We start from the raw sequence: 25,839 nt of genomic DNA on the forward strand, positions 1-25,839 counted from the left end.
GATCATATTAAATTACAGGAGAGAACCAAGCAATCCTGGATAATGATATATACTAAAGGCACTTATTATTTCTCCTGAATTTGTTGTTCTCCCTCAGTGTAGAAATGCAAACCAAGTGCATGTTGGCCCTCCTGCCTCTAAATGAGAGGCTCTGCAAATTCTGCAAAGGTGGAGGAAAACAATTATGGGATTTAGGTGTGAAAACCTGTCATTCAGGTATATGTTAGTAGAACACATGAGCTATCCTATCCTTGTTCCAAAGGGAGTTAAGAATTTATTTGCCTTCTTTATCTATCCTGAATATAAAGGCTAATTCTTTATGGTTGACTTGTAGGATTCTTATCAGTGTTTTTTAACCCATTTCCAGAAAACAACCCCAACTCTCCTGCATCTGCCTTCAAGATGTCGCTCAGAGAGTTGGGGTATGGTTCCTTGCAAGAGCACCAAATGATGCACCTTATTTGGATTTGACTTTCATCCTTACATTCTTGAGCTGCCGTGCAACCCATGAACTATTCACAGAGCCAAGGGCATTTGGATGATTTTCCTCATTTTCCAGTTTTTTCTTATGAAAAGAACAAACTGATTTGCCCTTGGGAAAAATGTGTAATTGGTCAGATAATTTGAAAACAGGGCACAGAAAATCGTTTGAGACTTCTGTTCATTGTTCAGACTTTGGATCTCCTGCAGGTGAAATAGCTCAGATACTTTATGTTTATTTACACATTTACTTTACCAAGAACTCCTTTGAAGGATGATCAAAAATGAAACCTCCTAATCCTTTTCTTACACCCCTGACACAATGTTTTACCTGCCTGAGATTTGTCCTTCTCACTCCACCTTCCCCTCCTCCTTTCTTTCCCCTTCTTCAGAATGGCTCAGTAGTCACTCCTGGACATGTGTATCTGAGTCCTCCATACACCCTCCAGCACCCTTTCAGATTGATTTAGTGGCCATTGACTGCACATCAGCCATGTTTCTGTGTTCATTGTTGTGAGGACTCAGGTCACTGGTCACACAGGTCCCTCCTTGCCCGGTGTTACAGCATGTGCAAAGTAGAAGGGATGCCCAGTCCTTATGACTGGGATTCAGAGAGCTCCAGAAGCCTTAGTAGTGCTAATGCAGTGAGGTGGGGGCTATACTGATAGCCAATGATCCTGTCCTCCATGAGGAGATCAAGGAAGAGATGTCTCCCTTTCTCCCTCCTTCCTTCCTTATCCCCAACCCATTAGCACATGCCCTCCTCCCTGGTCCTCTCCTAGCATGCATTTGGAGGAGGACTTCTGCAGCACCTACAGAAGAAAGATGATGGATATCTACCATGCATTTTTCTGCACCTTAAAGTGCAATTTGGGAGGGAAGAAATTGTAAGTGCAGAGATTCTAGGTTTATGTTCTGAAAAGGGCTGCATATGCTTTTCCTTGTTCCTATTCTAATATTTCAAGGCATAATTTGCTTCCCTGGGGGCTGCCTCATTCCATCTTATGTCTCTTTCTCAAAGAGCTACAGTTATTAAAGAGTGTAGCATTTCTTTCATTTTCTTCTTCCATTTTTGCCTTGTTCTAGAGGAGATGCTAAAGCTGGTGGGGGGGTGCACTTACCCTCGGAGTCACTGAGTGAATCCTAATTGGTGAGGGCTGGAGCTTAGGACCCTGCCTCTCCTTCAGATGCTGAAAGAACCCTAATGCTGTAGTAACATGATGAATAGGCTTAGTGTGGTTAGCCCTGGGCAGAAAGGTCTGCAAGTCCCCCCCCCCCACTCTACTAGGCTCCACCAAAAACAAAGCTGAAGCACAGTCGAGATCTTGCTAATGCTTTATTTGGAGATGCAATCCCAGGCTAACAAAAAATGGAAATGAGGCATGAAAAGAGGGAAATAAGAACAGGGTGGTGCCTTTTAACACATAGCTGCTGCTTCTCAGAAACAGCTGACTACTGTCTACTCAGAACCTTCTTTGGACAAATTCAACAGTGAAGGGGAGCTGGAGAGGGAATCAATAGTCCAGCTCCTATGCTCCACTGCCAAAGCCTTTTCCATGGGGAATTATCTGCCCTGCACTCCCAAGTTGCATCACCTGGCTCCTCTAGAGCTACTGTGGAGGCCAGAAGCCATGACCCAGAGCTTGGGGCTTGAATTGTAGTGGAGGGAAGAGCAGAGACCTCAGTGGTAGAGTGACATGACCTGCATGGAGACGGTCATGGAGGAGAGACCCAGGGTACAGCAAGAAGCCCTGAGCTTGAGAGACACAGAGGCACTGACCAAGAATTCAAACAATACCCAACCAACCACCCTGGATAGCCCCTTGACCCTGAAGAAGTTTCAAGGCCCCCATCTATAAATGTGGGTGAGTCCCCCTCCTCCAAGAACACAGCATAGAAACTTGTTATGATCCAGACTACAGCTTATACCAAAACCAGTTCTATGATATAGCGAGCTGACATCCATCCTTTGTTCAAAACACAACCTGTGTTAGCCAAATCAGAACCCACACTGGGGAGGGTAATTCTTACCAGTCTATGCTGTTTTGAACACAGTAACATAGGCATTAAACTTTCCCAGTCCTGGCTCCAAGGAAAGGATCCAGCACAGTTGAGAACTGTACTGCTGCAGACAGGCAATGTGTGGCATGGGGAAGGCCTCCCCATCAGGCGTCCACGAGACAAAAATGGTGGTCATAGTATTGCACTAAATAGGAAAGAGACCATATACAAATTCTTCATATGCACAACTGAACCAAATTCCCACAACACTCTGATAAAATTGGCACTAGTATTTTCAACATTTTACAGATGATAAATTTTACAGATTTGAATCTGAGTCTGTATCAATCAGGGCTTATGCTGAATAAGCCATCTTTCAGAATAAGGTTACAGCAGATTTCATTTCATCCTCATGGGACTGAGAGGCAGGTTCTCTTGTCAACTGTGGAAACCAATGCCCACCAAGATTGTTTCATTCATTCAGGATCACACAGCAAGTTCTCTGCATGACAGAACTGGATACTACAGGGGTGAAGTTGTAAGAAAACATATACTGGCAGAGATGCCCACTATGGATGCTTACATTTGGCTCCTAGTAAAATCTCATTCAAGTTCACATTTTCTTTTCAGTTTTAATACTGATTGGTTTGGGTTTATCACTTTTCCCATGATTCTTTCAACAAAGGGTTGATTTTGTGACTTCAAAATTTGCTATATGGTATCCATCTGATCATTTGTTAGAAAAATAAATCAGTGATTTGTCTTCATTTTTGTTAAACTCTCCAGGTATGGCATATATTATTGTACATTTCATATCTTTAGTATTTTACCACCAAAGATCCCTCACTCTTCATTTCATTCACATTACTTCACTTGCAAAAAATCATGCTGATTACAAATTACATCCTTTATTTTGTATCAGGTCTCTAAAGCAAAATTTCCAACCTTTTCATTGTTGAGTAGAATCTTTAGACATCTTATTTAAAATCATGACTGGATGTTGAATTTATCAAAAACTTTTTGTGCAAGTGAAAAAAATATATTTTCCTTTCATGAACTAATGTGGTAAAATGCATTGGGTGATTTGAAAAGGTTAAACCAGTCTTACAACTCATAGAATAAACCCTAATTGGTCTTAGCTTTCACATGTTGCAGAATTTATGTATTCCTATTTTGCTTGGGTTTTCTGCATCTATATTCAGGAGAGAGTTGTCCATATTATGGACCACAATAAATTTGTGGTAATTTATTTATTAAATTTTAGTATTAATGTTGTCCTACTTGTGAAGAATTCCCTTTCCTTCTATTCTCTGTAAGTTTATTTAAAATAAAAATTATTGATTTTTTTAAATCTTTGTTAGTACTCACTGATAGAACTGTCTGAGCCTGGGGCTTTATTCATAGGAATATTTTAAATTAATGATTTAATTTCTTTAATATTGGGAAGACTAATTGGATTTTTTATTGCTTCTTTGCATCAGTTTCAGCAAATTGTATTTTTCTAGGATCTTTGTCAGTTTCATCCAAATCATCAGTTGTGTTAATTTTTTCAAAGCATGATTTTATCCTGTTCTTTTATTCTTTTTTGGATGTGGATGAGTAGATGAACAGAGAAACAAATATCTCCAAAATAACAGTGTTGTTATTGTTTTATGTTGTCAGTACTTATTTGTATAAACTCACACCTTCCATTTGTTTTGATTCTAATTTCTACATGAATCTTTGACCTTTAACTTAAATAACCCTCTTTTACCTAAAAAGCAACCTTTAGAATTTCCCTTAGTATGATACACTAGGGTCAAAACTTCTGCTTTTTTCTCATGGGAAATGTCCTTTTGTCATTTTTAATCCTTGCAGGTATGTTCCTTGGGTATAGAATTCTGGTTGACAGTTTCTTCTTTGGTCTATCTCAACTTCTACCAAGCCATACTATTGAGTAATACTATAGTTTCTATCAATGCTAGGATTTCTGGTTTTGTTTTGTTTTCTTTTCTTTTTCAGATCTGCTATATTTTTTTCTGTGTTACTATTACCTATCAAGATTGTCAAGCTGTGTGGTTTTTTTTTTTTTCTTTCAAACTTAGTAAGAAAAATGTTTTATAATTTACACCTGACAATTACAGGATCCCCCAGAAGTCTGCTTTTTCTGGTTTCTCCTTATTTTTGTGATATATTTCTTTAGATATTCTTGATTGAATGCTGGCCATTGCTTTTGAAAAACTATTCATAGTAATAATTTAAAGATTTGAATGATGCCACCTGCCATCATCTCTTGCTTTGCATTTCCAGGGCCTAAGTCACAAAAAATACAGGATCACCTTAGTCCATGCTCAAGTTTTGAGTTGATGAAAAGTCAGGCTGTAATCCATGCGAGGACTGGTTTACTTCTGGTTCACTTTTTCTCTTGTTCATTTAACTCTTTGGTGTTCCCTCCTATGGCAGGGGTTAGCTTACCAAGATGTCCCTCTTTGGTGAGCTCCAAACCCTAACTTAGATCCCCACTTTCCCACAAAGTAACCAAAATCTCACCCACTTAATCCCTTTTTATGGATCAAAACACCTCCCCTTGTGCTTGACTCATTCTTCCAGCTTCTTGTCCTTTCCCTGGTCTTGGTCTGGTTATCCCTTTTCTTCTTATTTGTTGATGCTTATTAAAATATTCTTTAATATCTCTTCTGAGTTTTATTTGGGGGGGTGTTTTTTGTTTTGTTTTGTTTTGTTTTTGTTTTTGTTTTATTTTTAGCTTTCTTCTGCAGAAGGGTTACTAACCTGGCATCACCAGAAGTCTTGGTTGAGGGATTTAGATTTTCTGTGGCTTGAAATCCCATTCCTTCTGGTAATAATTGAAGCTTAATCCATCTTTACACTTCATGAGTGATGAAGTACAGTGTCACAGAGGCTGACAAAACATAATGTGACTCCCATTCAGAAGAAGAAACAACCCCTCCTTAAATAATGTAAAAAAAAAAAAAAAAAAACACTGAAGTCTGGCATGTTACAGGTACTCACTAAATGCTGGTTGTAGTTGTGTCAGATGCAGAGATCCACACACTCATGTTCTGCTTGGTCCTTCTTTACAGATAAGACATGTGACTTTCGAATGCTGTGGGGTCACTGTGTTTACATACTATCACTCACTGGAGTGGGGTTGAGAACTGTTCATCTCCCCACTCCCCAGTGGTAAACCTTTGACAGACATGATCATTGACTTGGGATTTCCCAAACATCTGGAGCAAAATGCTCTGGTTGTTTCGAGAAACTATCTCTAGCTATCTTCCTATTTCTCTCACCTAAAGAAACCAGAATTTTTACATTAACTTCTCTAAATATGATCACAGAGACAGACTTTAGAAATTTCTACAGTTTTTTTACGCTTACTACACAAACATCACATGAAAATGGGACCCCATGTACTTTACACCCAGGCAATGTTGTTCATAATCATCAAGTTTTTTGAGTGATGTTCTGTGTACCCCACCATCACCTTCTTATGTCCTCAAGTTCATTATTCTCAACTGTCCCCTAGATTTACAGTGAATTGAATCTCATCCAATGAATGCATCTGTTAGGCACTAGCAGATTCAGAATTAGCACAAGATCTAACTTTTCACTTGAGAGTCACAGCTCATCCAAGGGGACAGGCAGGTGGTTGGAGGTCATCTGGTTAAAGTCATGAAATCTGCTAGAGTCAGAGAGAAAAACCTGGGAAAGACATTCCAGCCCCAAGAGGTGCAAAAAGGCAGGAGTGATGGAACCACAGAGGAAGGAAAATGTTACAGAAGGACAGAGCAGTCGGAAGGATTTAGAGCACCTCAGCCTGTCCGGGTGAGTGACATGTAAATGAAGGTCACTGTGAAGGAAGTGCGGGGACTGCAGAAGCCTAGCCAGACACAGAATAGTATTGGCTTTATAGACAAATGGATTAAAAAACATTGCCAGAGGGACAGCCCCTATATATCAGATGGGTGTATTTTAACCTGTATTGGGAGAATGTGCAATGGCAGCTCAATATTCATCAAGTGATCTTCCCCACCCCTTTCTCCCGCCATCTCTTTCTCTGTCTCCATATGCGTATTTAACATGCTGATTGTAGCTTCTGAGATCTGTTTTGCAACTTCTGGATTTAAACAATTCCATATAAATATTAATGATCTGATGCTGCCAAAACAAATCAGATTTCTGATCTATTTTTCTTCCTGTGGAACCTATGTTGCAGCTAAGTCACTGATTTTAACTTGTCTGGGTGAATAAATGAACAAATACATCATGTCTGTTTTGGTTTCTGTAGCCTTTTGAATGGAATTTTTTTTCAGTTGTAGATGACACTTTGTCTCAATAATTAATGTCTTGATTTTGTGATTATTTGATTGAAGCAGAGAAGACATACATGTTGATTGTCCAAAGGCAGAGTCTGTGCTCAATTGAAATCTAGGGTTGAAAATCACAATGTATTAAGTTGTACATTCTTTCCCTGGGACATATCATTCATCTTTAAATGCATTCCCAATGTCTGAACATTTTTATTTAAATGATATAGCTGACACTATTCTATTAATTAGGGCATAGCCTGTCTCAAAAACCAGAGGTATTACATATTTCCTTCACATCTCTTTGAAGATTGAGAACTTTCACCTGGGTCCTGTGGCACCATAAAGGTGCAGCACCAGGAGTTCTTAGATTGCGGCCTTTGACTTTGGGCCTCTTATCCATGGCCATGTTTATGAATGCTGAGTGCAGCCTAGTCAGAACCTGGGATGCTCTTTCAGCCAGGAGTGCCTTGGTTGGTCAGAGTGGTACCAAAATGTTACCAAAGAAGGTAGCCCATGCCAAGCTCAGGTGGCCTCTAGCAGCATCAGAGGATAGGACTGTAATGGTGTGGTCAATGGATGCTTGTGCCTCCTGACATGGAGTGGTCAAGGGGACTGATACATCTTGCTGTAAGCAATAACTCATCTGTGGTGGTTTATTTCACTGAATTCTAATAGTTATGTATCAGATAATTAGACCAGAAGGACTTTTGTTGCAAAATCCCAATCTTAGGTTCTGTTGACCAATCAAGATTTTCTCGAATATGTAAATGTACCACATATAATGCAGAAAGTATCTAAATATTCGGCATTATTATCTTCTAAATAAGACCCTGAAAGAGTAAAGAGCCAACTCCCACCAAAGGATTCACTTTGGATAGAAGCACTTCACTAGGGGCTGAGATTTTAGGATGCCTCCTGCCGAAGCTTACAAACCCAGGAAAAGAGACATGTGCATATGGCAAGATAATTGGGAGCAGCCAGGTATGGTGGCTCATGATTATAATCCCAGTGACTAGGGAGGCTGAAGCAGGAAGATCGCAAGTTCAAGGCCAGCTTCAGTTACTTAGGCAAGCCCTAAGGAACTTTGTGAGATCCTTTCTCAAAATGAAAAATACTGGAGATGTAGCTCATTGGTAAAACTCCTCTGGGTTTAATTCCCAGTGCCAAAAATAAATAAATAAATGGGAGAATTGAGAGGAAAATACAGGAGCTTACTCTACTTAAGCCCACCTCATGAATGAGGCAGTATTTAAAAGGCAGAAACCACCGCATCTGGTGGTAAAGGAAAACTTTCATTCTGCATAAGGTGATAGGGATGTCTCAGATTGCCAGGTGACTATCTGGAAAGACAGAGCCGAGAAGTAATAAAGGTGGGGTGAATGTGGTATGAGTGACATTGATAATAAAAGCCCCACTTTTTCACCATCTCCTGTGTTATGGTTTAGATATGAGGTATCCCCCAAAAGTTTCTGTTAATACAGGAATATTCAGGGGCAAATTATTAGATTATGAGAGCAGAATACACATGGCAATACACAGGGCATGGGAAACTACAGACATATTCAAAGAGGTTGAAAGGCAGGGGAAGCTTTTGAAGGCAAAGATGAGGAGAGTTACATCAGATATTTTGAAACAATTATCTTTGGCCACACTGATAACAAGAATGACATCAGTCTGAGGTTGAACAGACAGCTGCTGGGCAGACATTCCATAGTTCTTTTTGTATAAGATGGTGGTGGCCTTTATACAAGTCTGTGCTTTGGGCAATCATGTATAAGAACCCCTCCTTCATAACCACCCGGTTTATTTATTGTTTGTTTGTTTGGATTGACATAAGTGATTTACATCTTTATTCTGAAAGCTTTCACACAGGTCAGCTCTTCTTGGTCACCAAAAAAACAGCAGGAGTTTCCTGGTTATCCTAGGGCGGTTGACAGTCACAGAAAACCCCAAGAACACAGCGGCAATACTTTGTGCTAGTTCATTCCTAGAATCCTAAACACACATAAAGAGTTGGAAATCATCATTCTTACCCACTTACTTACTGCAGTCTTTATTCTTAACCAGTTACCCATTCTTACTGAATTTCTGAGATAATGTTGAATGACTAGGGACTGGACCCTCTAAGTAATTATAATGCTTCACAGTCCTTTGGAAATGTCACACTGAGTTTAAAAACTGAAATGGATCAGCTAAGTGACAAATCTCCATTCCAGAGCTCACTGATTTGATGTAACTCTGTAGGATCACTGGGCCATGGGCAGCTTAGAAACATGTTTATGCATGTGGCATGGCTCACAAGGGGGCCAACCACTAATCAGCCAGACACGAGTCATGTCCGCAGCAGGGTCCTTGAATCATGCACACCACCCTCAAAAGGAACTCAGATTTATTCATTGCCTGATTGCTCTGGCCCTTCAGCTGGTTTTTAGGTAATTGGAAAGGTACCTCAAAAGTAACACTCACAGCAGGGCACTATTTATTATGCATGAATAGAGAATCATGAGAAAGGGAATCACCCAAAATCAGCTGATGAGCCTAAGGAAGGCAAAGCCCTTCAGGAAGACACCTGACCTTCTCCTTACTGGGCTAGGTTGTATATTTTCTTAGGTGCCTATAGGTGTCCTTTGCCAAAAAGCTGTGTGTTCACCAAAGAGGGGGAGTTGTGCCCACAGGATGAAATGAAGCCACTTCAAGCCACTGAGTCTTCAAGAGAAGGTTCCATCTTCCTTGAGAGTCCTTCTGTCTGGCTGAAATTACAGGAAATGGGTTGAACTGACATCTCTTCTGAGTCAGAGGGGCATGTTCTTTCCCAGGTGGACTCCCAGGCATGATTCCTGGAAGATTGTTGAAGTTGGTGATGCTCAGGGTAGTTTCTAGGTGTGTTTCCTTTATTCTTGTTGATTAAATGTTTGCCCACAAACCAGGCTCCAAACCTTGGTCCTTATCATCCCTATTCATCTCTCCAACCCCTCCATTCTAGGTCCTCATTCCTAACCTCTTTTTGGAACCATTAAATTACTGTTCCAACTCATATCCTTGTTTCCAGCACCCGCTTCCCTTTTTACTATGTCTCCTAAAGTCCCCAAGTTAGTATTCCTGAGACAGATAGGCTCCCACCAGACTACAGGACATAGACATTAACAGCTCTTACTGGTCTTCAGAGCACACTCCAGCCAGGCACTTTTGTCAGAGCCCAGGGGCCCTTTCCCTTGGATTCCACTTAACACTCTGCTTCTGGAAGCCCCTCCTCCCTATGGCCTATGCACCTGCTTCTGGGTCCAGGAGTGACCACATTCCCCAACTGAATTGCCTGCCATTGGTGCTCTAATCTACTCTTACCTCTTACCAGCACCATGCTTTGGCCCTCTGCCACATTTCCATAAGTCCCTTCCTACCCCTGCTGCAGGTCATTCTATCTGCAAGTTTCCATTTTACCTACAGGAACCTGTGCTGGTGTTCCCCAGCCCCTTCCTGTAAGATTCAGACTGAGTCAGATTTCCATTACTGCAATAAAATACCTGAGATAATCAACTCAAAAAAAAGAAAGGTTAATCAGGGCTTATAGTTTTGGAGATTTCAGTCAGGTTTAATTGACCCCATTGCTTTTGGACCTGTGGAGAGGCAGCACATCATGGTGGGAGCACATGATGAAACCATTTATTTCATGATTAGGACAAGAAAGAGAGAGGAAAAGAGAAGACTAGGATCCCACTATTTGCTTCCAGGGCAACAACTCCAATGACCTGAAGACCTCCCACTAGGCTCTACCTCTTAAAGACTCTACTGCCTCCCAATACTGCCAGGAGTTGGGGACAAAGCCCATAGCATATTTCCCAGACCCTCAACCCTCATGCAAAATAACACCCTGCAAGGGAAATATTTTGCTCCTTTGTTCTGTTTCCTCCTATGGCACCAATCTCACAGATGTGTGGGGAGCATCTCTCTGCTCAGGAATCACAGGGATTTAAGCCAGACCCATCTTCTTATTAGGGTCAGACTTGATCCCTAAGGATGGGAAAACCCTGTAATTCAGATGTTCTCAAATAAAGTATGGGAACATACAAAGCCTACACTGCAGTCTTTTAATTGCACATCTTAATGAGAATGTTCTTGCTTTATCCCATTCCATTGCATAACTGTGACATAACCACTTAATGGCAACAGCAAGAAAAGTATTTCCCCAGTGAATGTGGCATTAATTTATCTAACAAATCCTGGAACTCCTACTTGGTTAAAAGCAGACAATTCAACCCGCCTCCAATTTTGCATAAAAACCTTCCTTGGGAAAGGCCAGGTTTTTTTTTTCCTAAAAACTTATTATTATTTCTCATAACCACTTTAGGATCATGGAGACCAAAAAACATGAGTCTATATATTATACCAGAGTGCTCCTTTCTCCAAATACTTCCTCTCTTTTTCCTTAAAGGGTGACAGTCTAACCCTAACTGAAGGGAAAAGGTAGTGTCTTTAATTTCCAGTCAGGGTTTAACTCTGATGCCAGGACAGAAACTGTGTATCCAGCTGGGAATACTGTCATGGCCCCTGCCAACATACACATCCAGGTATCTTGTCCTAAAGCAGAAGAAGCAAGAAACATGTGCACATTATTCATGGCATGTACGTCTTCAGACATAGAACTGACAAAGTGCTTTGGCAGCAAGGCTTAAAACTGATCACGGCACAACCTTTCATTAACCTATGGGAGGATTAGTTTTATTTCTCAGTAACTTAACAGAATTCAAAGCTGGTGGGGGGAAGCTTAAAACAGAGTCAACCTTAGATATGTTTCTAAATATATCTTAACTCAGAAATTATTCAACTCCAACATAGAATTATAATAGTTCTTCATTAGCAAAAGTATGTAGGGTCTGAGAAGGCTGCCTGATCTAGACAAACTGATGCCCCATTCAGAGACAAAGACACATCATCCAGAGGGTATCCACCCTGGAAATCGGACACATCCCTAAGCATCCACCTTAGCCACACACACACCCATCTCCTGAGCACTTACAGGCATTATTAGGTCCTGTAGTAAGCACTTCACAAACTGCATTGCACATGTTCCTTCACAACTCCAAGATGATGGGGAGGACTGCTTTACAAAAAAGGAACAGTCTCAGGGAGGTGAGGGCAAGATGTAAAGCTGGGCAGGGGACCTGACTCCAAAGCAGGCATTCTCCACTCTTTGCCAGACTGCCTCCCTGCAAAGCCAACTGGAAGATGCCATGTGTTACTGTTACTCAGGTAAAGGATCTGAGTGCTTGAGACTGGGATTTTAGCTGTGAGATCCTGGGCAAACTACTCAGAACTTCCTGAGCCTCCAAGATATGAAGGCAAGATGTGAGAAAGTTGATGTTGCCATGTGCCACAAAGCTTCTGTGTGTGCTGAATGAGAGAAAGGCGACATACTGTGCAAATGTGAAGGACTGTGCCATCTTGCACCTGCACAACTCTGCTTGTCCTTGTCTGTCTTCCTCTAGAGACTCATATACCCCAGGCCAAGGATGATCTCCTTGCTGGTCCAGTGGTCAGTTTCTTGTGAAAGAGGCCTGCTCAAGGCCCCCAGGTGGTAAACCTGACTCAGTGGTGACTTGCCCGGCATCTAGTCTGTACCCGTGCCTCCCATGTGCCCCACCATGCAGCTCCCAAAGCCACCCTCCCTGCTCTATCTGGGATCCTCCACTTACGGGATTCCCTTCACACCCACCCTTTTGAACCAGAAACACCTACTCTGACCCCACAGAGCCTTGGGAGTTAGTCCCAGAGCCCCTCTAGAGACTAACAATCCTTTCCCCTTCTGTATGCCTTGCAGCCCACCAGACAGTCAGTTCTTCTAGTTTAAATCATGTCCACTCCAAAGGACAAGGATGTAAAGGAAGATAAATAGATTTGGAGTTTGGAGTGGGTGGGAATACAGGGTTTGGATGGAGAGGCTGCTGCACTTCCTCCCAGGTACTGGAGGGAGAGCTGCTTACAAGTGGGAATGGAAGTTTATAAAGAACACCTGATCGTCAATGAGGGTGTGCATCATGTGAAACATTAATATGCATTGCTGAACTTTTGGGTATTTTTTAATTTGTGGCTTGGATAAAGGAATATAATAAATATACCTTTTTTGTCTGATTGATTGATAATTGGTTGGTGTAAAGTATAGCACCAGCAACCCAGAATGGGAGGGAACCAGCTTGTAAGAACTCTATTCCCCAAACCTGCATCTCTTGGTTGAAAAAAGACAATCTGAGGGAAACTGATTTAATGTTCCTAATTTAAGATTCTAGGATGATCAAGGCAGTATGTTCAGTTAGATATTTGAAACTGTAACTAGTACAATGTAATCAGGAAAAAGAGAAGAAAGCAAGGAGTCACATGAGAGAAATGAGTGAACTCTCAACTGGTGGACTTTTGAGAACTTATCAGAATATAAATATGATTAAAATATTCAACACTGGTAAGTCTTGCTTTATCTATTTAAATGCTCAGAATATATTGAATATGTATGAATTAATGTAATTGGCAATTTGAGAAATGAAGTGAACCGAGTTAAATAATACCTAGTAGTTTGGACCAGGTGTTGGGAAAAGGTCTAAGAAATCTGAATTGCCAAATATTTTATGTTTACTTGCAAGCACTTGTATCACTTTTCAATTATCTAGTTTATATTTCAAGTTCTTTAAGTGTACTACTTTAATAAATGACAACTAAGAGTTGAAATTAATAACTGATTTACATGTGTTTATTAAAATTATTAAAGACCTGAAGTAAGTTAGACAATTTCCTTGCTAATGTTTGAACTCCTGTGTCCACACAGCTTTTCTCCATTGGCCTTAGCCTGCAGGTCCTGTGTGGTACATTTTCAAAGCCTCTGCTACCCTAAAACCTGTCTGAAATGAGCCCAGGAGCGGCCCTCCTCCAGTGTTGCAGAAGGAGATTTCTGGGAGTCAGAGGTGCCACCTGAAATCCCAAAGTCAGTGATAGGTGAGATATGGATCCATCCCAGGTCTTCAAACCACAGATTCAGCCTTCTCCCCATTCCTCTCTGTTGTTTCTACTGCTCTTCAAGCATTCTGGCTGATAGAAAGACCACCCTATGGGGACAGTGGGACTTTGTGGGAGTATGAGGATCCCGTGTTACACCCACTCTGTCCTCCCTACAGACTTTGGTCTGAACTGTCTTCCTTCTCTGTCCAGATCCAAGTCCAAGTTCTGTCCAGACAGCCTATCTCATAAGAACATTTGCAGAGGAAGCTCAGGTCCTCAGTTTACCCCATGCTGCTGACTCTGAAATGGGTTCTCAGCAGAGTCAACACTGTCTCCCTCCTTCACCTCCTTCCCCAGAGTCCTAAACATCCTTCCTCAGCTCAGAGAATATGAGGTTCCTCCTCCCAACTCCTTCCTTCTCTAGAGAAAGGTCCTTGGACCCATAAGGAGTCCTGGACTTTCAGTCATTTAGAACATCCATAAGGTTGAATAGGAAAGGAATTGCATCATTATTTTCATCAACCTTTAATTGAAAATTAGCCTTTCCTCCAATTGTGATTGTAGGCCACGAATCACAGACTATGTTGTGACTTTGTCACCATTACAGACTTCAGATGTCTTCACACAATGTGGCAGATGTTGAAGGTATGTTTACATTCATCAGTACTATGAAAACACAGCCCAAATGCTATTCAGGGCCATAATAAAGTAATTCACCTATTAATATGTCTTAGTTATGAGTTTTAATATTTTTAAAGCTCTATTTCAATATATTGGGTTCTTATCTTAAACCATTATGTTTCATTTGGCACCTAAAATGCAGTCTGTAAAAAATAAAAATTTAAATAAATAAATAAAAATAAAGATGTTATTCTGTGAAATTATGGCTTTTGCCAGTAAATGAATAGAACCTAAGACCGTCATGCTAAGCCAAATAACAGAGACCCAGAAAGTCAAAGGTTGAATGTTTTCTCTCGTATGATATGCAGGGAAAAAAAAAGAAAAAGAGGGAAATTCCATCATAGTGGAAGATCAATGGAGTAAAGAATTGAGGGGGAAGGAGAAGGGATGGGAGGAGGGAAGAACCGTGGCATGAATCTGACCTAACTTTCCTATGTATATATATGAATATACCACAGTGAATCTCATCTTTATGTATATCCACAAGGCACTAATTAAAAAAATAAAAAAAAAACTAAGTAAGTAGAAGAAAAATCAGTAGAATAGAGGGATGGAAGCAGGGGTAAGGAATCAGAGAGGGAAAATGGAAGTACTGGGGACTGAATTGGAGCAAATTATATTTCATGCTTTTACAATTATGTCAAAATGAATCTTAATATAATGTATAACTAAAAATAACTATTAAAATAAATTATAAAAACACTACTCTGGACTGAGAACATAATTCATGATAGAGCACATACTTAGCATGAACAAGACCTTAGATTTGATCCTCAGCACCATCAAAAAACAAACTAAAAAATACTTAAGTACCTACAAACAAGTGAATAAATAAAATAATAACACTATTCTGAGACAGGATCCAGGGCCCTACAAAAGAGAGGGCTCCTGTTAGCATTGTGATGTGCTTGTACATCCCATCGATATCTCTTTCTCACCCACCCACGTCTCTTTTAATTTCCACCTAGGATCTTTTGGGGCTCAACTCCTTAGCCTTTGGGGATTTTAACTCAAAAGAAACCAATGCTCCCATTTTGGTCAAGGCTGAAGTTATGATGCAAATGTGCAGCTCCACCTGTCCTGTCTTCCCCTCTGTGAAGCTAGGAGCCTGCCCTCCAAATGCTCAGTGCCCCTAGAGCCCACAAATCTGGGTTCAGCAGAAGGAGAAGTGTTGGAGCTGATTTGCAGAGACCAGCAGCAGCTTTGAGGAGGAGATGTGAGGAAACCTCACTGCAATGTGAATTTGGTTCCTTGCAAGGCAGGAACCCAGGTGGTGCTGAACTCACAGCCCCCAGACCTGAAAGCAGTAAAGATAAAGTTTGTAGGAGAGAAACTCACTCCACCATTTCTCTGTTTGCTTTACCCCTGCAAAGTATGCATTTCCAAAATTTTAACTGAGCTCCTACTATGTGTAAGACCATGCCATGTTTGGGGATACCACAGAGAACAGAACACATTAGAGAACAGGAAAAAGGCAGGAAAACCACAAGTCATGTCACTGAGAGGGGAGAAGGTGGCTTCTGGAGATAACTGTTCTCCTTCCCCTTCTTCTTCAGTGTTGATGCTCCTTGTCTCATGTCTGCTCAGATCCCCCTGGGCTTTGTCGACCTCTCCTGAGTCGAGGCAGATGTTTCACTCCCAGGGCTGCTGACATTGGCTTTAGATAATATACACGTAAAGTCCAGTCAGTGTGGAGATGGGCAGAAAAGAGTTGGACAGCAACTCAGACCTGCTGTAGCCTTCCTGTGCTCCCCTGTACCACAGGGTCCACACCCCATATGAAGCCTTCATCCCAGTGCACCATCACCAGAATGGGCTCCTAGTCCTGCCAGTTATCCCACCAGGACCTTTTGCTCCTTCTTGTCTCTCCATTCTTGCTCTCTCTCATCTCCCAACCTCATTCACTGATTTGTAACCCTCCATTTGCATTCAGAGTTCACGTCCCTTCTTCCCACTACTTCTTGTCACCATCTCTGCTTGAAATAGAGCAAAGATGGAACCCTCTGTTGTGTTCACTTTTGTGGAGCCTGGAAGGACCTCTTTGCCCACTGCCTGAGACAAAGGTCATGTCCTCCGCCTGCTGAAGGTGAGGCGAAGCTCTCAGGCAAGCACCCTGCCTTTCTGGGCTTTCGTCCTCCTGTCTTAGTTAACTGGGGGAACCCAAGGGGAAAACAGCTGTTTTGAATCCATGAAAAGTCATGAATAAACCTGTGTTGTATTCCTCGAAGTCACATTTGAGTGCTTTGGCAGTGCAGCAGCACCCACATCTTTGTGATGGAATATTTAATGAGTGTAATGAGTGTAATGCTTGGTGTTCATAAGGATTCAGCTCTGTAGCAACTGCCTCTTTCCTAAAAAAAAACAAAAAAACAAAAACACCAGTCCCAGATGAAGAAACATTCTTCCTAAGTGATACCCAGGAAGGGTGATATTAAGGGATTTCCACAGGAAGGTTGGGCCTGTGTGATGCCCCAGATTAGGGTGGGCCCGCAGCATCTCTGGGAATCAGGGCACTAGGTCTTGTCCTAAAGCCTTTAAGATCCCAAGGATGCCAAGCACCATGGGGCTCATCCTTTCTCTCTCCCACTTCTTCCAGGGTCATCTCTGACTCACAAACTATCTTTCTTCTGGCCTGTTACTCTGCTAATGCACAAAGCCCCTGAGGAGAAAAGGACATCATCCCAATAGCAGTTTCATTACCTTTATATTTTACTCTCATCTTTTGAAGCTGGAAAAAGATGTTCTGTATTAAAATGTTCCTTCCCGCCGTGCGTAATGCTAATGTCCTCTGCATAATAAAGCTAATGGAATATTTTACACACTGAAAATAGCCGCAGTGACCTTTTCTTCTTTCTGGAAGGGTCTCTTATTTTTTCTCTTACTCCTTCTCCTCTTCATTTATTTTTTCCATGTGTGTGTGTGGTTTAGATTTCAAACTCCTATAACCAAGTGACTAAGGCATCTTTCAGGAAGAAATTCTTTAATTGGAGCAACAACAACAACAGAAATTATCAACTAATATAGAGGTTTTGAAGTGCACTTATTTTTCTCCAGTTGTGGCCTCTGCAAAATCTCAGATTCTTTGATGAGGAGATTGAAGTTTGGGGAGTAACTGGGAGATGCAGTCTACTCCCACAACCATGTGGAGGGACCAGTGCTTTAGTGAGAAGCCTCCTGTAATCAAGAACTGCCAAGAGAGTGAGAGGGAGGATGTGGTTTTGGGTTCATAGATGTTAGTCTGTATTGAGACTGGAGGTCTGACTCAGTTTCAGTTGAATTTGACCTTGTAGGTAACAGGGATCTTTTAATCAGGGTAGGAAAGAAAGATCTGACATGAACTGGGCCATGTTTCTTTACTGCACCTGCTTGGTAGAGTGGGCAACCCAACCCTCTGTCTTGTGCCCAACTCTCACTCACATAGTCGAATCCCTTCTCTTTTAAGAAGAGAACCCTTTTATGAAGGCAACCAGAAGGCAGCCAATCACCTGTAAGGCATTAATCAAGTCCCCTTTCATTCCCCAGCATTTAAGAAGTGATAAGAGTAACAGGACAGAGGTCAACCCTATCATACCTGATCCAAAGTAGAATGAGCCAAAAGGAATTGTCTGGAAGGGCAGGGGACAGAGCGGGAGCACCAAGTTCAGAGTGTCCTCTTGATTCTCTTGTTCGGCCATAAAGGTACTTCTCTTCTAGGGATTTTCCTTGTTTCTTACAATGGGAAAGATGGTGGTGAGAACATGGAGGTGCCCAAAGGGATCAGTCACACAATAAAAGAAAAAGCAGAAAAGAAATTTGATGGAGTCAAAATACCAACAATCCACCTTCCCTTTTCTACTGCTTTCCCTGCCATCTGTCACCACGAATTCTTGCACTTCAGTGATTCTCATTGGGGAAGGTACTTATGTGGCCTCACCAAGAGCATGCATTTGCATGTCCACACACACCGACAAACACAATTTAAGAACCCTACCCTGACAGTGCATTTGTTTTTACTATTCAAAATTCAGATAAGTGCAATGTTGTCAGTAGGTGAGAGTTGCTGGACTCTGTCCTCCAGAAGTTTGTGCATTGAAAGTTTAATCCACAAAGTCACCAGTTCATGGTATCTAGAAGTGAGGCCTTGGGAAGGAACTAGGATTAGATAAGGACATGAGGGTGGAGCCCTCATAATGCATTAGCAGCTGTATAAGAAAAGGAAGAGAGACCCAAGCTAGCAACTAGCTATCTCACCAAGTGATGCCCCCCCACCATGTTATGCTTCAGCAGCAGGACCTTCACTAGATGCCTAGCAGATGCTGGCATCATGCCCTTGGACTTCCCAGTCTCCCAAATCACGAACCAAATAAACTTCTATTCTTTATTAATTACTTGGTCTCATGTATTTTGATATTGCAACAGAAAATAAACCAAGACAATAGTGAAGCCCCTATTAACTGCAGTAATTTCATTATCTTATTAGACTACAAAACTCCACCAATAAAAGGGAGATCATTTCCTGGATAAAGGGGCCATGCTATATGCCAGACCCCAGGTGATATGACTCAAATTAACATTCTTTTGTAAATTTGGAGTTAATATCTTCCAGTTAAGCTGTATCAAGGAAGAGAAGAGGTGAAACTAAATCTTCTGGGTTCATAGCCTGTATGAGGCAAGGTACAGTGTTACATTTTGCATATAAGGACACTGAGGCCCTGAGCTTTTACACATGAACCCAAAAGTTCACCAACTAATAAGAAGCTCAAAACCCTGGAAGGAAGTTTAAATTAAAACTCCACAGGAGATGGTGAATTCTATATCAGGAGGACCTTGTATCCTCCCTTGCAAAATTTTAGTCATAATCAATGTAATTCTTTTTGGTTTTATAGGGAAATTATTCACATGCAACACCTGCTCCCAGTTCTCTGATAAACCTCAAAATTTGACTTAGGACTCTGATCCAATTGTTGCTGCAAAACCAACCTTCCCATGCCCATAAAACAATCTTTTAAAAATGTTTTTATGAGTGCATTACAGTTAAACATAATATTGGGACTCATTTGGGCATGATTATAAATTCATGGAATATAATTTGTTCCTTTTCAGTCCCTAGTATTTCCCCTTTCCCCCTTCCTTCCTTCGCCTGTTCTCCTTCCTCTATTCGTCTGGTTTTCCTTCTATTTATTTATAACTTTTTAATAATTGTGCTTTATAGAGATACATAAAGGCTAAATTCACTGTGGTATATTCAAGTATGTACCTAGCATAATTTGGTCAATGTCATTCCATCATTCTTCTCCTGTTCCTCCTTCCTCCCCCCCAATCTTCTTCCTCTGCTCCAATTATCTCCCTTCCATTTTCATGGGATTTCCCCCACCTTTTCCCTTACTTCAGTCTATCTTCTGCATATGAGAGAAAACATTTGATCCTTGACTTTCTGAATCTGGCTTATTTCACTTAGCATCATATTCTCCACTTCTGTCCATTTACCAGCAAATGCCATAATTTCATTCTTTCTGACTGAGTAAACTTCCAGTGTGCATCAAACAATCTTTTCAGTTGGTTCATATGATTTCTATGTGGTGGAAGTTCAGGGGAGTCCATGGTGATGGTTTGTCTCTGCTCCATGATGTCCGGGACCTCAGCTGTGGAGACCCAAGGCTGGAGGTGACTTGACAGCTAAAAACTAGAAACACTGGGGGTGTCTTCACTTTCATATTTGGAAACTCATGCTGACTGTTGGCTAGGACTTTACACAGACAATCCACAGGAAGACCTTTTCACATGGTTTCTCCACAGGGCTAATATGAGTTTTCTCACAACATGGCAGCTAGGTCCAAAGAGTGAATGTCTCAAGTTATCAAGGTGGAGCATAGAGTTTGTTATGGTCCAGCCTCCAAAGCCATGTAGCATCACTCCTGCCATATTCTTCTGGTCCAGGCATTCATGGGATACAACAGAGACATGGAGATGCCTGTAGAGTATGAGATGTGAGAAATATTATGCAGCAGCCTTTTGGGCATATATAATCCTCCACAGTGACATTTCCATGGCTGAAAGAAAATTATGCCTACAACATGTTTGCATTAGTGAGTTGATAGGAAAATGAATAATGATGGAATAACTTTCTTTCCTAAATATTTTATTCGGAAAGATATCCTATCTCAAATTAACAAAGCTTCTGAGACATAAAATGCCTTCTACTTTATGAGTTCATGGAATTATTACAATAAAAAAGAGACATTTTTACTCATAAACTCATATCTATCAAGCAGTGATGATAAACATATTCTCTGATGAGGATGGAAGGGCAGATTAACTTGTGAGTCCTCAATCAGCAAAGTAGGCATTTTGTTGGTAAGGCTAAATTATAGCACTAAATATGTTAAGTGATTTTCGAAATAAGCTAAGGTAACATATTCCTTCAAATGTCTACAGACCGATGCTATGTTGGAAAAGGATAGAAACCATTTCAACAAGAGAAAGCTACCCTGAAGGCATTTGCTAATCTTCAACGTGCATCCAATTTATTATTCTAAAAGCAAAGTGCTGGGAAAGCTTATCATATTTACTTTTACCATGCAAGGACATAATTTATTGCATCCTAAGTGCATTGCACTTTGAAGGATTAAACTGACTGGTTTAGCACCTGGTTAACATCTATTTGTCATACCCTCTCAGTAAGTGACCATTTACAAACTGTGTAATCTCAGCTTTGCTGAGATACTTGTATTTCTAAGTTTGTATCCTGCTTATTCATATTTTTGATAACTTTTTTGAAATTTGATCCCAAGATTCTTTGTTAATGCATCTGTTGGTATCTCATTCCTTCCTCTCTATTCATATCTGAAGAAAAGTGATCTTCAGTATACTTTTGTTGGGGAAAACTCCACTCTGGACAGGAAACAGAAAGATTTTTGCAATCATACATCCAATGCCACTGCGAACCCCAAAGAAGATCCAAGAACCTCCTTCTCTTCCCCCATGCTCTCCCATCAGGAAAATAAATCTCCACTATAAAAATCATAGATTTGAACTAGGAGAGCTTAAATTCTGAGAGATCCCAAGTCAAGAGGGGAGGCAATGCGAGGACATCAGGGAAATCAGAAGCCTCTGGAACCTAAATACCCTAAATAAACACCAAATATACTACAAATTAACATAAATTCTCACACTATCTCAATACCATCTGTCCCATTTCAGATGTCTGTCTTTCAACAAAATGATGCAAAACATACCAAAAGTCAAGAAAAGATGGAAGAGACAAAGCAATCAGCAGAACCAAACTCAATTATGACTCAGATGTCAGAATTATAAAATAGGGAGTTTAAAACAACTGATCAATATACTAAATGCTCTAGTGGAAAAGGTAGACAATGTACAAGAACATGGTAATGTTAGCAGGGAGATGAAAATTGTTAAAAAGAAATGCTATAAATTAAAAAAAAAAAAAAAAACAGGAGCTGGGGATCTAGCTCCGTTGGTAGAATGTCTGTCTTACATGCACGAGGTCCTGGGTTCAATCTGCAGCATGGCCAAAAATAAATAAATGAATAAAAAATAAAAAAACAACTGAGAAAGTTCATTGCCAGCAAACCTAAGTCTTCCCAGAAATGAACAATGTTAATGTTTTTGTTGATCTCATAGAGAGATTTAATACAGTTGAGGAATCAGTGAACTTGAAGACAGGTTAAAGGAAGTAACCAAAAAATAAAACACAAAGAAATAACAAACAAACCAGAACAGAAAGTCCAAGAACTATGGGACAACATGATGTGGTATAACATGTAATTTGAATGCCTAAATAAGAAATCTTTGAAGAAATCATGGCTGAGCATTTTTCAATTAGTGATAGACACCAAACCATCATTCTGAGGTGAGAGAACATCAAGAAGAATTAAAAAAAAAAAAGCAACCACAAAAATCTAAATACATCATACATGGTGGTAGAATTTGAAAACAAAGATAAAATCTTGAAAACAAATGTCTTCAAAAGGGTTAGAGTCAGAGACTTGCGGTTGAGTGCAGGCTTTAAAGAGTTGAAGAAATACACAAATAATCAAAAACACCCTGCCTACCTAGAATTATATATCCAGGAAAAATTTCCTTCCAAACTCAAGGAAAAACTGTTTCAGAAAAGCACCGGAGGGAATTCATTGCTAGCAGACCTCAGTCTGTAAGAAATATTAAAGAAATTTTTCAGGCAGAAGGAAAATGATATAGGTAAAATAAAGGAAGAGAAGATACAAGTGAAATGTTATCTTTTATTCTTAATTTATCTAAGGTATCATTGTTTAAGGCAATAAAAGTGGGAGCACACTGGACGATTATGTCATTTGTAAAGGTGAAAAGTGACAACATGTCCTGAGGGATGAGAAGAGAATATTCTATTGTAAGGAATCTTCAATACACAGGAAGCAGTGTGATGTTATTTGAACGTAGATTTAGATTAGTAAATGTATACTATAACACCTGGGGCAACCACTAAACTATATATTTTTAGAGGAAATAGAATAAGCCAATGGAGGAGATAAAGTGGAATCATAAAATGCCCAAGTATAACCAGAGAAGGTTATAAAATTGAAGGGAAAGAAACATAACAAATGCAACACATATACAAATACGGTCACTATTAGTCTGACTATATTAGCAATCACTTAAATGTGAGTATTCTAAACACAGTAATTAAATGGACAGAAATTATCAACCTGGATAAAAAACGAGACCAAACTAACCAAATGTTGCTTACTAAAACCTATTTAAAGATAAAGACACAGGTTAAAAGTAAAGGAATGGGAAAAGATGTGCTATGTTGACATAAATCAAAGTAAAGCTGGAGTACCTATATAAATTTTAGACAAATCTGACATCAAACCAAGGAAGATTATTAAGGATAAAAAGTTTCATTGAATTATGATAAAAGTGTCCGTTCTCCAAGAAGATGTCGTAGTACTAAACATATAGGTACCTATCCACAGAGAGTCAAAATAGGAGGCAAAACCTGATAGATTGAATAGAACTAAAAGGAGAAGTAGATACAAATATAAATGGAGATTTCTACATCCCTCCATCTATAATTTGTAGGTCAGGCAGACAGAAAATCAGGAGATACAGACAACCTGAATAGCACTATCAGAAATTTGACCTGATTGACATTAAAAGAACATTCCATCCAATGACAACAGAATGAACAATTTTCTGAAGTGCAGAGAAACAGTCACCAATGGAGATCATATGAGTCATAAAATAATCCTTAAAGGATTAAAAAGGATGGGAAAAATACAGAGTACATGTTAGGCCCCAAAGAAATCTAAATAAAAAACGTAATTGAAAGATACCTGGGAACTTCTTCAATATTTGTAACTTAAAAATGAACTTCTCTAAGGGACTAGGGATGCAGCTCAGTTGTGGGGTTCATGCATAAGCTCCTGGGTTTCATCCCCAGCACAGTAAAAAATAAAACTCCCCCCCCCCCGAACATGGTTTGGATTATTTTATTTTATTTTTTATTTATTTTATTTTATTTTGTGATACCAGGGATTGAACCCAGGGCCTCATACATGCTAGGCAAGTGCTCTGCCATTAAACCATCCCCCAGACCTATTGTTTGAATATTTTAAAAATTACATTTATGAATTCCCCCCATTACAAAAGAAACACATTTTTTGTAGGAAAAAAAGAAAAGCGTAACTAAGAAAACAAAAACAATATTTGTTCATAAAATATCACTGCTATTATCTTTCTTTGTTTTTTGGGGGGATGGTGGGGGGGTACCAGGGATTGAACTCAGAGGTGCTTAACCACTGAGTCACATCCCCATCCCTTTTTTTAAAATATATTTTTATTGTAAACAAATGGGATACATGTTGTTTCTGTTTGTACATGGAGTAACAGCACACCATTTGTGTAATCATACATTTATATAGGGTAATGGTGTTTGATTCATTCTGTTTTTTTTTTCCTCCCCCCCCACTCCTCCCACCCCTCTTTTCCCCCTCTACAGTCCCTCCTTCCTCCACTCTTATAAAACTTTAAAATACACTCTGTCCCAGTGACTCAAGAGGCTGAAGCAGGAGGATCACAAGTTACAGGCCAGCCTCATAAACTTAGCAAGGTTCCAAGCAACTTAGCAACTCTGTCTCAAAATAAAATATAAAAGGAGATGGGAATGTAGTTCAGTGGTAAAGTGCCATTGGGTTCAATCCCCACCACACACACACACACACACACACACACACACACACACACACACAATTACTTCTCAGTAACCCATGGGCTAGAGAATAAATCTTGGGGATTTAAAAAATATTTTCTGAAAATGAAAATAAAACAGCAAAATTTGGGGGATATATTTAAAACAGTGCTTTGAGGGAAATTCATAGCAACAAATGCAAACTTTAGAAAAGAAAAAATGATTTAAAATCCATAGCTAAAACTTCCACCTTATCAAACTAGAGAAATAAGAACCAAACAATATAAACAAAATGAAAGAAATAACTAAAGTTAGAAAAGAAATTACACTGAAAACTGGAAAAGAATAAAATATCAAACCCAAAATGTCAGTTCTTTGAAAACATTTAAAAAGAAAAATCAATAAAATTTGAAAAAAAATCAATACAATTAATTAACCTCTGGCCAGTCTAACTCTAAGATAAAGAGACAGCACAAATTATCAGTATTAGGAATGAAAGAGGGGTGGTCACTACTGATCACTCGGATATTAAAAGAATAAGAGATGCACGTATGGGCGCTCACACCTGTAATTCCAGCTGCCAGGGAGGCTCAGGCAGGAAGATGGCAAGTTTGAGATCAGTCTGCAGTTTAGCAAGACCCTATTTCAAAATAAAAAGGGCTAAGGACATAACTCAGTGGTAGAGTTTCAACCCTGGGTTCTACCCCTGATCCAACAGGGAGGAAAACAATGAAAAGATAATGTGGTGAATGACTCTATCCCTTTATAAGTAAAATAACTGAGATAAAATTGACCAATTCCTTGAAAACTCAAGAAACAAAGGACAACCTCAATTGCCTCACACCTGCAAAACAACAGTTCTCAATCTTATCTGCCCATGCAATCATCTGGGAAACTTTAAGGACATGGAAGCCTGAGTCTCACTCAGCAATTTTTTGTGCAACGCATGTCTGGGTGGGACCTGGGTACTCAGTTTTAGAACTCTCTACCTGATTCCCATGCACAAATTGATCATGCTGTGGTCCTCACAGTGTGATGTCCTTTGTACAAAAGGGTGTTTCACCTACACCTAAGATTTTCTCTTAGTGTATCCTTCAATAGCTAAAACACATGAAGCCTTCCCTCATTCCTGGGACAATACTGATTTAAGCCCCACTTTCAGCAATCAACCAATTCTCAACACAACACAACACTCTGCCACCAAGCTTAAAGAGAACA

General features: G+C 40.1%; 1 protein-coding gene across 6 annotated transcripts in view; it reads left to right on the forward strand.

Annotated features, from left to right (window-relative positions):
• The window catches only part of Syndig1 (synapse differentiation inducing 1), a 185,737-nt gene that overhangs the window by 126,346 nt on the left and 33,552 nt on the right, over positions 1-25,839 (forward strand). Inside the window, exon 4 of one of the 6 annotated variants that reach the window (XM_047538798.1) lies at positions 17,050-17,275. The exons of the other annotated variants lie outside the window; for them this stretch is intronic. Within the exon in view, the coding sequence (XP_047394754.1) occupies positions 17,050-17,061 (12 nt within the window). The 3' untranslated portion in view covers positions 17,062-17,275. Of the gene's footprint in view, positions 1-17,049; positions 17,276-25,839 lie in introns of those variants that run through there. 6 annotated transcript variants of the gene reach the window in all.

This window comes from Sciurus carolinensis, chromosome 2 (genome assembly GCF_902686445.1).
Source record: "Sciurus carolinensis chromosome 2, mSciCar1.2, whole genome shotgun sequence".
Lineage (NCBI taxonomy): Eukaryota > Metazoa > Chordata > Mammalia > Rodentia > Sciuridae > Sciurus > Sciurus carolinensis.